General features: G+C 38.4%; 1 protein-coding gene across 1 annotated transcript; it reads left to right on the forward strand.

Annotated features, from left to right (window-relative positions):
- The first annotated feature begins 6,344 nt into the window (after positions 1-6,344).
- On the forward strand, positions 6,345-13,286 carry LOC139693815 (small G protein signaling modulator 3 homolog). Its single transcript, XM_071592104.1, has 9 exons — positions 6,345-6,561; positions 6,672-6,871; positions 6,979-7,077; positions 7,203-7,366; positions 7,454-7,664; positions 7,743-7,873; positions 7,981-8,214; positions 11,493-11,587; positions 12,506-13,286. The coding sequence occupies exons 1-9, from the start codon at positions 6,493-6,495 to the stop codon at positions 12,575-12,577; spliced, it is 1,275 nt and encodes a 424-aa protein (XP_071448205.1). The 5' UTR covers positions 6,345-6,492; the 3' UTR covers positions 12,578-13,286.
- Positions 13,287-14,644: the final 1,358 nt, after the last annotated feature.

The following is a 14,644-nucleotide window of genomic DNA, read 5'->3' on the forward strand; positions in this document are numbered from 1 at the left end:
TCCCAAGACGTTAGCAAGGGTGCCAGAGTTCCAAAAGGAACGCATCATATTAAGTGAATTTCCGTTCATAAAATGTGTTGATTCTTAGTTTTCTACACCGATGCATTTCCACGTTATGGGGAAAAACGTACTTTCCCAATAAAATATGCCACCGTTAATGAAGACAAATAAAAATAAGTAACCTGAGGATAGCCATTTTCCATTGCAAATTACTACTAATTGAATATTAACGCGCAACAGGTTATTGTCATGATATTTAGTAGCTCTATTTCACAATATTCCTGGCAGAGTTTTCGTTATGGCTATCACATTTTGCAGGCTCCTCCCTCAGGGATTACCTTATAACCCTTTCTGGCTTAAGTTAGATATGTCTTTGTCATTTGCCAGGGTTTTTGTGCTGGCACATAGTTGTTTACGTTTAGAGGATAATGCCACGGCTTCATAGCGCAAGAATTCCTTTCGGAAACTAGAGGCAAAGTGAGATATAATATCATTTTAGATAGAAGAGCAGACGTTGGGAAACCTAACTGCGTATTTTTATTGACAATGCTATTACTTATTTATAATTATTATAGGTTACATTATACCCTGCAAGGTACCGCTGGGGTGTGGGACAGGGGGTGACTACCCACGTTATTCTGATCGTTTATCGTCCGTGGGAAAAATGACATTAAAAATACGATAAGTATTATACCCATGTAATGGTTATTTTTGTTAGATGTTTGTAAGCTGCTAGCTTACTTTAAATGGATTTTCTACGAATGCAAACGCTTCCGTGGGCGTTAAGCTGCTTTATCCTCAGGGTTACGGATATCTCTGTGAACCAAAACATCATCAGAAGGATATATATGCGGAAAACTAGCAAAAAATATGAATTTAATAGAAGAGTCCTCGGTTAATGCGATGAAAAGGTGAAAGAGAAATGTGATCTTTCGCTGGTTAGGTCTCATTTAAAAAATGCTGCAAGTATGGGATCCTCAGGTTGGATTGATTGTCGACTTGGATCGCGTGCAGCGTGGATAGGAGTTAGATTTCTAAGACATTGTTATGACAAACCGAGTAGCGCATCAAAATTATTACAGCTGCTAGGCTCGGAATCACTCACGAAGTGAGGGTTACATTACAGATTAAATCTCTCGCAGGAATTGAAAGGACGTCTGTTCAAGGAATATGTCGCAAATGTTTTAGTACTGCCATCGTACTACGGTAGAGGAGATCATGTAAATTAAATTAGAGAGATTAAACGTAGAACAGATAGATCTAAGGTGTAAATTTCCCACGAAGGAAAGGGATCCCAAAAACGTCGTCCGAAGGAGGTAGGGGTTAAAATATCCGTGTCAAAATTAGCCTGGTGTCTTTTCACCCCCTTCCACGCACCTTGGCGGTGGCTTGCAGGGTATATATGAATAAATAAAAAATGTATTTTCTGAAATATACACATTGAATGGAAGTAATCATTAACATTACCTTTCCTGATTCTCGGCGTACAAAGTGTAGTCATAGATGCTGTTGCCTCTGATGTAGTCGAATTCACTTCAGCTCATCCTCCGGGGAAATGTTATGGGACCTCTTTTATTCCTTCTCAACGTTAACGACATTGACTTGGTTACTTGGTAAATAGTTTATTTGCCGACGATGCAGTGGTTTACCGTTTAGATTTATGCAGTGGTTTAGGACACAGCAGCATTTTCAGATGACCTTAATGCTATACATTGCTATTGCGACCCTTCGCAATTAGAATTAAACCTCAAAATATGCTTAATGATATTTTATTGGAAAAATTGCAATTCCCACCGAATGCCTACTGCATTGGAAACACCGACTTGGAATGCGTAGGCTGAATTAAATGCTTAGGCGTTACCCTCACTCACGACCTCTCCTGGGTGAAGCACATACGCGAAATTTGTGGACAAGCTAGCGAAAAATTAGAATTTATCAGAAGAGTACTGAGTAAATGTGATGAAAAGGTTAAAGAGAAATGTTATCTTTCGCTGTTTAGGCCTCGTTTAGAATATGCTGCTAGTACATGGAATCCTGACGAAATTGGATTGATTGCCAAAATAGATCGCGTGCAGCGTAGAGGAGTTACATTTGTAAAACGTTTTTTTTAAATTGATTAAAATTCATCAAGGATTACGAAGAGGTGAGACACAACTAGCTCTTTTTGTCCTAGACGTTTTAATGCCTGACAATAATACCTCACGTTGCTGCGATTTTTACGAACGAAGTTTACAGTAAACTTGAGACCCACATTTGCTGACGATGCAGTAATATACGTGTAGGGAAATATCCAGTAATGAAGATAGGGAATCATTAGCTAACGAACGGTATTCAATTTAAAAGTGGTGCGACACATGGCAGCCAGAATAGCATTTGAATAAATGTTTTGATAAATTCTTGGGGCGAAAGAATTTCACCCGAAAACTCACTAAACAGAAAACCAGAATAACAACCTAAGAAACGGTAAAAACTTGAGTGTAACCAAAACTAAGGATATGTCCTGGGTAAAAGACAATCGTTAGATTTTCAGAATGGCAAATTAAAAGTTAGGATTCATATAAAGGGTACTTGGGAATTATAATGACAGGATTAGGTAGCTTTGCTTTTTCACCTTAATTTTTGAACAAGCTTCAGTGTAACATAGTGCAGCTAGGTTAGTGAAAACTCGCAAAGAACAAGGTAGCAATGTCGACACACTATTAGAATAATTAGGATGGGAGCCACTACTTCACCGTTGGTTGAATTACAGGCCCCGATTTACTATGGTAGATCATAAAACTCACATCAAATCAGGGAAAACGATTGTAGATAGGATGGATTTAGAGTGTCGTTTTTTCCTTGGACCAATGAAGATAAAAATAGTAATGATCGCAGGCGCGTAGAAAACTACCGTTGGCTGTGCATATATTTCGCTGACTTCCTGAATATTTTTGTATTTAATGGACCCATCTTCATTACTCTTCTCCCGCATGATTTTATTATACTTATCCTGTTATTGAATATTTATCCATGTAAGTCCCTTCTTTCGCGTGATGAACTTGTTCCAGTGCACGATAAAACAAATCTTTGTGTTCAGGTGTCACCATCGGGAATGTTCTTGTGCGGCTGATGACGTTACGCCCGCCGCCGTACGTCCTCGTGGCGGCTAGGGGGGAATTCTTTGCATGCGTACACTTTTGTTCAGATGAAAACGAAGTTTTCAGGAAATCGGAGGATTGGTGTCATTAATGTATCAAAGGAACAATGTTGGCATGACCACTGCTGTAAAAGCTTTGTCTATTCCAATTAATTGAAGAATGGCACTGGAATCACCTCCTGGAAAACCGATACGCGAAGGAAGAATTCGTCCCCGAGTACGCACCAACCTTGAACCTTGAAGGGATGCTTCGCGCTGCGAAGGGGTTCGCCTCCAGAGCGATGCCTATTGTTGATATCCTTGGTAGCATTTCCTCTTTCACATGATTTTTGACGCAGTGGGACCTCTCCTACTCGGGTTTAACCAGGATTTACCCTTATCCGATGGTCACCCAACACCCTTCGCCTCCCAATTCGTTTTCGTCCGTTGTTCCAGCCAATGGGGATTGCCCACCCATGAATCCTCTCCACGAATAAAGAATCACGTTACGCTTTTTTTCTGGGCGCATTCGTCAATTTTCAAAGATGTTAACATTTTCCTTCAGTTGCAATAATGATTTCCGTGGTAAGTGACTGTGACCTGCACATTTTATCTTCTCACGTACTTTATCCATTCGTAAAAATGTGTCCCGGTTATACGAATTACATTGTTTTGCGTCATCAAATTTTTAACTTTCTAAATTTAAGGTACCTCCTATGTTGTTCCCTTCGTTTCAGAATGAGACCAAAAGTGTTCGGGGCGGAGATGTTGGGTGACTCCTTCTTTGTAAGGGTCACCTCAAAGATTGGGTATAAGTTACAAGATGGCGCTGGATTTTATCAGGATTATTCTTTCATACCGTAGTTTTGAATATTTCTAATATAATTTACCTCGTGGTTTTACAGTTAATCCTGCCCGTATCGGAATATGTGCCTCAGGACAGACAACCGAGGAGTTGAAGAGGAGGACCCAAATTGTTAACGCGATAAGCGAAGAAGTCATTGTATTGATTGGTTGCAATGGCTTCAATAAGGTACAATGTTCAGCCATTGAAACTTGAAGGACGATAACATGAATTAATACGCCCACCTTTGCTGACTGATTTCATTACAGGGAATTAAGTTTCACCCATTTAGGGGTAGCTACTGCTCCTTAGTGAGAATTTTGTGGAACAGGGAATGCAGAATAACATCGTCAACCGTGACACCAGCACCAAAGTTTTGGCATTGTTCCAAATATCGGGCGCTTCTGAAGGCATTTAGCAGAGCAATTTTTAATTGGCGGAAAAGGAAGTTTCACAGTTCTCCTTACATTTTTCTTTTTCGTGAGTCGCGGTAGTCCAGGGGGTAAAGAGTTTTACTACTGACCGAAGGGCCCGGGTTCGATTCCCGAGAAGGTCGCTGAGCACCTGTAGCTCAACCCAAACAATGTGATTTTCGGGTGCCAGATCTTCCTGGGAAACCATAACAGGCACAGGGAAAGGCACTGACCCCCTTACCCTGATGTGTGAATTACACACGCCCTCGGGTTTAGTACTGGGTAAACTCCACCATCAACTACCAAACCGACCCTCGGGTTAATTACTGTGTTTATGGCTTTTTTTATTTCTTTTTCACACAGATGAAAAATATATCTTGCACTACTTTCATTATCAGGGGGGATCCGGGTGATTGACGCAGCCAGCTTATTCGTCAAAGCCAATGGAACGCTAAAAACACTGTTTCCAGAGGTAATCGTCATTCTTAAACATTCTTCTGTAATATTTCAATGAGAGGTTAAAAACTCAATTTTTTTTCTTCAGGTGGATAGGGCACCCAAAAATAAGAAGGGTAGACAGAATTCAATTGAACGACATAGGTATGAACCTACAATTACAAAACATTACACAGGAGTTGATCTCTTGAATCAGAGCAGGAGATGCTCCATTTCTAATTAAGGGAAAGAGCGAGCGGTTTCTCATAAGTCCTCCCGGGGATCTGTTTTTCGCTCGTTTCTTCTCCAAGCACAAAGAGAAACGCATCTAGCAGGTAACCTCTTCGGATGATGTGGAATAACTTGCAGATATACTAAAACCGTGATGTATTAATGAACACTACTAATAATACAAAAACAGTTATCCATACATACTTTCCAAAAACCTTTCATCAGATCCCATCTTCGCAGCTCAAGCCATCAGAAAAAGAAAACGGACAGCAGAGAAGGAGCATCAGAAACTGTGAAAAAGAGGAAACCGTGGGCAGGAAATGGTGCAAATATGAAAAACAAACTAACTGTAAGTAATGAATTTAGAAATAGATTGCTGTCGGGGGGTATTTTTTATGAAAAAATGGTCTACTATGCGACAATTACAAAGATAAAAAGGGGTCGTATTCGATATAATATCGGGTGCATAGAAGAACGAACGTGAAAAGGAACTATAACCATGGGCCAAGTTCAGTGTCGTATCGTAGTCACATTTGGCGGGCCCATGATCCTAAATTAGGGCATGAGCATGAGGTAAGCGCAAGCCTGCAGGCCGAGTATGTGGTGGTTAATATTTATGCCAAATTGCAGGAAAAAATGTTCCAGTTTAGGAGATATTTTTGAGTATTTTCTCATTTTGTTTAATTAAAGGACTACTCTGGTGACGATAATATGTCCTTGATCCTAAACTAGGGCATGAGCATGGAGTAAGTGAAAGCTAGCAGATAGAGTAAGTCGTGATTAATGTACAAGCCAAATTAAGAAAACTGTTCTTGTTTACGAGATATTGTGTAGTACTTTGTGATTTTTGGTGTGGAAGGATAACTCTGGTAACTATAGTGGGCCCTGGATCCTAAACTAGGTTATGAGTATGGGGTGTCTGTATGCGTCGTGATAGAGGAGGGAGTGCTGAGTGTTTTTCAGGATAAGTAATGTTTTAGTTTAGCAGATATTGTCGAAAATGAACATAATTTACTCATGAACTCATAATTTTCGCTTTGATCCTAAGCCTTGCCGCTTGGGCTACTAGCTTCAGTTTGGTTATCTTTCTAGGGCCGTGAATCATATAGTACATAATTAATCCCGGTATTACAATTTTTAGTGATTACAGGGAGTATTACTGTGTATTATTTGTCCAATTAAGCGAGATTACTGGATTGGTTAAGAGGATTTACTTAGTTACTTCGTAAAAAAATATGTACGTTGGTATGACTGAAAAATCCAGAGACCGAACGGCCGGTAGATAGTCGTTGGCTAGTCGGGGTGGGCTAAGTTCAGTCAAGTAAATTTGGCTGAAGTGATAAGTGATTTGAATGTCTTATAAGTTTTTCTTGTTTCGGAATATCTTCAGTGTATTTTCTTTTAAATCAGGAGAAAGAAAGTGGTATTTTAGATCATCATTCTAGGATAAAGAGATGGGTATTTTTACATCCCACTTGGGATTCGAGGCTCTTGAGGGTTACGCTGGCGAAGATGGTTTTTATGCAAGTTCTTTGTGAATTTAGTGTCTCGATACAAGTAAAAAGCGTTGAGGTATTTCATATTGACAATGGTCGGGTTATTGAAATTCTCCATTCGTTGTTGTTGCATGTAGGAAAAAACAGACCGTGGAATTCATGAATATGTAGGAGACTCGTTCATAGAAGATGTTCACGAGGGAGTAGGCGTTCTTGCCGACGGATTATCTCCTACACCAGGCGGTCCGTTTTCCGCACTTACACCGTTAATGCGACCTCAGGAGACATTAACTAAGCTGGGGCAGCCTGGGGATCCAAATTCTCAGCCAGATTACAGGTGAAATGTTATGGTCAACTTCATTTATTTAGCATATTTGTACAACCGTTGAAATGTGTGAATAAGAATTTCACCTTTATGATTAAGGCTGTGTTTGATCGCGCTAGGTTCGATGAATTTGGCTTTCGTGTTGAAGAAGAGGATGGACCCGAACAAAACTCGAACAAACTCCTGGGGATACCATTTGTAGAAGATCCTCAACACAGGTACTTCGTTATTTTTCATGAAATTATTAATATCATTTGTACCACCATCCGGCTGCTGTTCCATCATCTGTCATGTATGAATACCATTATTAAGAATGAGTATTTAGTAGGTCGTTTTCTTTTAGGTTGCAATGGGTAGCATATTTAGAATTTAATCAAAACCAGGAGGTCTGTGATCTCACATGGGACAAAGTGGAAGTGACTTTACCCAGGACTGAAAAGCTGAAGGCGATGGTTCGTGCGGGCATTCCACATACTCTACGACCGCCAATGTGGATGAGGTTATCTGGTGAGCGTTTTGCAAATGATGAATTAGGACAATTGGTTATATTACAGGGCTTGAGTAAAATAATATTGAAAATTTAATGCCATTAAGGTGCCCTGAAAAAGAAATTGTCATGTGGAATGAACTACAAAGAAGTAGTCAAAGCATCTAGTAATGATGCCTTGATGACTTCAAAGCAAATTGAAAAAGACCTATTGCGCACTCTACCTGGCAATGCATGTTTTAGTCATCGTGACAGTAAGGGTATCCCTCGCTTGAGACGTGTTTTAAGGTCCCTGGCATTGGTTTATCCACATGTAGGGTAAGTAATACTTTTTGCAGTTATGAATGTTTAAAATCATTAAAGCAATCTTTTATCAACTGTTTGCCACTCTTGCAGGTATTGCCAAGGCACTGGTATGATGGCTGCAGTACTCCTCTTAGTAATGGGGGAGGAGGACACATTTTGGATGATGTGTGCCATCATTGAAAACTTACTGCCAGCATCTTATCACCACTCAACCTTGATTGGTGTTTAATATGGATTTTATTTATTTATGATAATGTTTCTCTTGCAACACTTCCATAGATCTTTCATATTATTTTATTTTAGTGAGATATTTTATTATCATTTTCAGGTATTCAAGCTGATCAGCATGTCCTGCGGTCTTTTATAGCCAATTACCTTCCAGATGTTGATGCAGCCCTTAGCAAACATGACTTGGATTTATCCCTAATTACCTTAAATTGGTTTTTAACTTTTTTTGCATCAGTTGTTCACATGAAAGTTCTTCTACGAATTTGGGATTTGTTATTTCTTGATGGATCTATTATTCTATTCAAAGTGGCCTTAGGAATTTTGAAGATTAAAGGTAAATATGGTGCTCTCTCTATGTTAAATTTGTGTTACATTCATTTTAATGTGTTTTCGTTATTTGTCCTGTAAGATTTACATTTCAAAAAATGTAACTTTCGTATTTCTATTTAAGATTTTTCAGAGAATAATCATACTTTTCAAATTAACCCCACGTAATGCATTCAAAATTAATATTGCCAATTATTATTTCTGCATTTGGAATTCAAGCACCTTTGTAAGCGAAGCCTCTAGTTTCTGAAATATCTCTCCCCAAAACCTTGAAGTACTCCAACATATAATACTTTTACTTTTGATTCCCTCAATGTAGCTTAATTGTCAGTCATCCAAATGTCTTATAATCATCTGTATCTAAATGGGTTAACCTTATGCAAGGGCTGCACAATGACGTGATCAGAACAAGAGGAACTCGTAACTTATTGTGCAAAAATTCAATTTTTTATTAGCCTATTGTGTAATGCATATGTGGTAAAAGTTTCATTGATTTGACTTCAGCATTATATGAGTGTCGGTCGCAGAAAGTTGAAACATGTTCAGTTCACCTACGGAAATGATGGAGGCAACTGACAACATATGTATCGTAGACCACCATTTAGAAAAGATTATGGGTTGCAACAGACTGCACTCCTACATTTCCCTGCCTTGCCTGGCTGGCCTGCAATAAACTGTTCTTCAATTCTGCATACATGCCTTCTTCCTTCCTTTTGTGCGACATTCTTAACCTTTTCCTACCCCTACCTTGCTCACATTATGTCCAGTATCAACACTCTTCAACATCTCATCGCCCGTCAAAATGATCAGTGTGGATCTCTTCTCCTGTCTTCAGATTTCTCCCAACAATACTCTCTCCTCCCCCTCCTGACCTAGTATGTTTGATTTCCTTTCGATTCATATTAAGTTTTCCATTCTTACCTAATCAAAAGCCACCCCAATCATCTTCCTACAATGACCAAGTTTCATCACCGTACAAAACCACACTGCATGAACTAATTTTCAATACTGTTTCTTAAGATACTTACTCAAAATCACAGTCATCAATTACCTCCCCCTTGTGAAAGTTTCTTCGCCTAAGGTGATTATTATTCTTATATTCCAATTACTGTGACCATCATGTTCGTAGACACTTTGTTTTGCATTGTGCATTAATTCTCATACCATACTTGTCACACTGATTTTCAATTATGCTCAGCAATGATTGCAATATATTGGCTGACAGTTACACACAGGCACACATATGTTGAAAAGCACAGGTGACAATGGACATCCCTGTCTAACTCCTATTCATAAGACTGCCCATCCGGGCTCTCCACCTGCCCCTCGTACTCGAGCAGTCTGTACCATATGCAGGTTGCGGATGTCTCCCCTTGCCATATCTTTAATGCTTGGCTCCAATTTCCGATATACTTCCGTTAAATCTTTCTCCCTTCCTTTGTAAACTTACCATGCACCTACGCTCTATCCTTCCATGTGCAACTTCTTTTTCCCCTATTAGTTTTCTACCTCCATTTATTATTTATTTCTTGTACTTTTTCTGCCGTATGTTGTTTCATTCTTTCATTACCTTCTCTCATCTGTTTCTCTAATCATCTCCTTTGTAAACCAAGTGGTGCTTAAGCTAGGTGTTCATCATGATTAAACCCTCTCTCTCCTGGATAACTCAATTACTTTCTCTCCACGGTCATATGTTATTCCAATACCGTAGTTCCCTACTTCACTGCCATCTCTCCCTTTGCTAACCACCATCATATCAATCCCCCATTATTATTAAATGTTTCTCTTTGGAGCATATTCAGTTATTTCCATCAATTGATCATGAACCCTATGTATTTCTTTTTCCTATGGTTACTTGTTGGCATGTTGACCTGAATAATGACTAAGTTTGCTGAAATAGGTTTTACTTCTACTAATAATGTGCCATCACTCACTTACTCTTATGTTTACTATGCTTTTTGTAGCATTTATTCATTATTAAGGCCTTTCCTTGCTGGCTTTCTTCTCCTCCCCTGTATATTGTCTAAAATTATCACTCCCATATTCCATACTATCCCATCCCAACTCATACAATCATAAATTGCCATGTTTCCTCTTTCCATCACACATTTGGTATTTTCTAATTTCTCTGTCCTCAACATGGTTATGGTCATTCCAAGTCCTTATTCTAAATGGTTTGGTCTTCTTTTAATCCTTAATCTCTGTTGCCTTGAGTTCCACTTTACAAGGATTTTGTGTGAGGACACTTGAGGAAGCCTTTCCTCTCTTGCCGCTGGACATGATGCACTACCTGAGGAGTTGGGTCTCATTGTTACAGAGATTCATATTTGTTTCCATCATACGTCCATTAGTTAAGTAATTGAGATGGCTTCCCATTGGATCCCTCAGTGTGGATTTTACTGTGGACGTCACCACTAACATGCGATGCTACATTGAAATTTTCCTCTTCCTGAAGAAATGGTTGACCAAGTAATGCTATAGGTAGTTCATGGATAATCTGATCTTACCTCTAGAATAGCTAGAAGATGGTCTAAAATATTTGACTGGGGGCGACATGTAAGGTGGACCTGAGTCTCTGAAATTTTACTTCAGTGAATGGTAATATTACTGCTGCTATTGTGAGAGATTGTAGAAAAACATTGAGCATAATCAGAAATAATAAATATATCATAGGGTGACAACTGCGTTATGGCAACTAAAAAATTGCATGCAAGGCATGCTAGTGATTATTAGCAAAAATTCAATGTGAAGTGTATTTCTCATTCTCCCTGTATTCCGGACCCAACCACATGTGGCTATTTCCTGTTCCTCAATTGGAGGATACCCCTTCATGGAAAATATTATTCATGATCAGAAGCAGGTGTAGGTGAACTGAACATGTTTCAAATTGCAATGGCTGCTGCTGATGCCTTACTGGAGTCAAGTCAATGGAATTTGTTGCCCTTATACATGACACATCAAGCTATGAATAGAATCAAATTAAACTATTTTGGAAAAACTCATTATTGCAAACACCTCATAATAGTAATTTTATGTATCAAAACAAGAGTGACCAAATTTTTTTGCATTGAAATCATGAACCAGGCCCAAGTTAAAATGTTTATTGAAAGTAATTTTGATCTATTGGTAACTGTTACTAGTTACTGGAAGAATAACAGAGCCTATTGTGTAATTTCTTTCTTATATACATCCTTAAATTTAAATTTTTGCGCTTATCCTGCTGTTTTTTTTAATTTTAGAAATAAGATCCAGTGCTATGTTTAATGTTCTTTCTGTACATTTCAGAACCAGCCCTGAAAAATTTAGAAAATTATGCTCAAATCTTCAAAGTTTTTTCAGACATTGCAGGTGACATTGATGATGTTGATAATTTAATTGAGGTAATTATTAAAGTCATCATCTTGTATGCATGCTAAGCCCCTGGGAGGGAAGGCTGGGTATTGTAGGGTGGTGGAAGAAATCCGTTGGGCTGTAGAATATTGTACCCCAGGTGCCCCTTTAGTTTATGCTATGGCTTTAAACCCTTGATTTTTCATTCTTGCTCCAATGGTCTCTTGGTTCGAGTGGGTTTCCCTCCTTCCCTCACCACTGTCCAGCTAATCCTTTCCTGCCCCCTCTCTGGTAGCAGAGGCCAGATATCTTGAACTTGCCTTCTCCCATCCTAATTGCTTTCCCCTTCTGTAAACAGTATGTAAAACCAATTATTTTCAGTATCTTGGGGAAAGACCATTATCTCCTCTCCATTGCTAACTCTTGTACTCATTTGTTGTTCTTTGTATAACATCTATTCTGCCATGAATCTGTCAAGTAAAATAGAAGAGGCCTTTTCCAAGGTGGCAAACTGTAGCAGGTGTTCCACAGAGCAATGTTCTTGGGCCATAACGTTTTATAATTTTCGTAAACAATTGACCAGGTAGTATAAATTCTGAAGTAAAACGCTTTGTTGATCTTTGCATTGATGTAATTAATTTGACTAATGATTCAGCATGAATGAATTAAGTAGTGATATGGTATAGACAACAAATATTAGAATAACATCCCATTATTCCTTCCAAATAACTTTATGAAACCTGATCTAGTATTTAATTTGACCAAATTGACAGAAGCATTATTCAATTTGGTGATTTTCCTTGTTCATATATTTTCTCGGCTTAAAACCAGTTAGTTTGCAGTTTAGGGCAGTCAGTATCTAAATACTCTAACTATGTCTGAATTATTTAATACTAATAGATCACTATATTTTTGTGCCTAAGAACTGAGGTTAGCTAATTGTTTAACCCTCATTTTTTCAAACTCAGGTTTCAATGGGTGTAGCGCCTTCCTTGAGTGATGTTTCCATTGAAACACATCGAAGACATCATTTGCTATAACTAATGGCCGATGCAGGAGCCCTGGTTGGGAATCCAGATGCAGCCCTGGCTTCTGGTTTCTCCAACTCATATAAGCAGCATCTCAGCAAGTGTGTAGAGGTGGGAGAGGGGAGCCAGACCCACACAAGTACTGTTGGAATAGGATATGGCAGGAGTGGATTGAAATTGTCTTGATGGTCTCCACAGTCCTTGGCTCTCTTGCTGAGTGTAGGTCATAAACTAATTGAATCTGAGCAGACTCCTGGCTAAGAGCAAGGAGCGGCAGATTTAATCACTCATCAACCTATTATTGTGTCAAGGGTAAGGTGATGATTGCATTTGTCTTGCATGAAGATTATGTCCTGTCCAGTAACACCTGTAATATGTTGTGGTCAAATATTTTCTTACTACTCTGGAGGTTCTTATTGCTTTAACGTTTTTCATTTGGATCCGGTTGTTTTTTACTGTGGATGTTTAGTTGTTTTGAAATGCAATATTTTGGAATGGCTATGTGTATATCATAGATGGTAAGCCTCATCACCGGTAACTACATATTCATTTATTTCTTCTTGATTTGATTTTACTGTTGTTACATAGCATTTATTCCACCCTTGTATGTAATACATCCAAATGACCCATTATTTGCAGATTGATCTTTATTATTTTTATTTCTTAAATTGTGTATTATATAGAAAATAAATTATGTAAATAAAATTTTTGTCTGCATTCATTGCTCAATAGTGCTTTTACTTTTTTTTATGTAACCCATGTTGAAAATAGCATTATTATTTGCCTGCATTCATTTATTTTTTATAGTTAGTGTATGATGGAAATGTTTAGTCTGGATTGCAGTCCCAACCAAAGAAATGTGGACATTCCTGAATGTAGTAACTGCTGTAGGCATGGAAATTTCAGCTTCTAATTGCTGCAGTGGCATAAATTAGCGCTTAAAATGAGCACGTTGTTGCATTTTTTCTTTATAACATTTAATTGTTAATTTATCAACGTGTTGTCATTAATTTTGGTGGATATCTTTACAGTTATAGCAAGAAGACAGCATCAGATCTAGTGACGAACTATCTATAATATTTGGGTTGTTTTATGCATTTAATATATACATATATATGTGTGTGTGTATGTAAATATATATATATTATATTTATTCATTTACATGGAAATACGAGGATGGTCCCAGATGAACGTTTTCATTGAATTGGGAAAATTGAAAAATTTGGTCATTGTTATGTGATACAATAATTTTATTTGAAAGGCCTCAGGCCAACCAATATAAAAGCTGAACTGGATTCTACTCTGGGTGAGTCTGCTCAATTGTTTACAACAGTGAAATATTGGGTAGCAGAGTTCAAACAAGGCCGTATGAGCTGTCAAGACGAGCATCGCTTTGGTCGACCAAATGAGGTGATGACTCCAGAGACATTGGAGAAAATCCACAAAGTGATACTGGATGATTGTCGACTGAAAGTTGGCGAATGAGCAGACACAGTAGGCAATTCAAAAAGTGCTGTAAATCTCATATTAACTGAAAATTAGGACATGAGAAAGCCGAGTGCAAGATGGATGCCGTGTTTGCTCACACTCGAGCAAAACCAGTGTCGTGAAGACGTTTCAATTGAATGTTTAGCAAAGTTTCACAGCAACAAAGCAGAATTTTCGTGCAGTTTCCTAGCCATGGATGAAATATGGGTCCATTACTTCACACCCAAGACAAAGAACAATCAAAACAATGGATCTGAAAGGGAGGACTGACTCCAAAGAAGGCGAAGACTGTTTCATCTTCAGGCAAGGTCATGGCATTAGTTTTTTGGGATGCACATGGGATAATTTTCATTGACGAGCTTGAAAAAGGAAAAGCTATCAACTGCAAGTATTATGCAAACTTATTGAAATGTTTAAGCGAAGAAATCAAGCAAAAGCGGCCGCATTTGGCTAAGAAGAAAGTATTGTTTCATCAAGACTGCACCAGCTCACAATGTCACGTGGTTGGGTGCCGCGACATCATTAGTTGGAGCGTAGCACAGAATGAGTGAGTCGTATTCAGTTTATGAGTTTTACTTAACCCTTATCAAG

Source organism: Hetaerina americana, unplaced genomic scaffold (genome assembly GCF_022747635.1).
Source record: "Hetaerina americana unplaced genomic scaffold, ioHetAmer1.1.p SCAF_5, whole genome shotgun sequence".
Taxonomy (NCBI): domain Eukaryota; kingdom Metazoa; phylum Arthropoda; class Insecta; order Odonata; family Calopterygidae; genus Hetaerina; species Hetaerina americana.

Excerpts from the sequence above, each read along its gene's own strand:
- LOC139693815 (XM_071592104.1), top strand. The coding sequence starts at position 6,493 with ATGGGTATTTTTACATCCCACTTGGGATTCGAGGCTCTTGAGGGTTAC. Across the intron at positions 6,562-6,671 it reads CTGGCGAAGATGGTTTTTAT|GAAAAAACAGACCGTGGAAT; the intron begins GCAAGTTCTTTG and ends TGTTGCATGTAG. Across the intron at positions 7,874-7,980 it reads TCACCACTCAACCTTGATTG|GTATTCAAGCTGATCAGCAT; the intron begins GTGTTTAATATG and ends TATCATTTTCAG.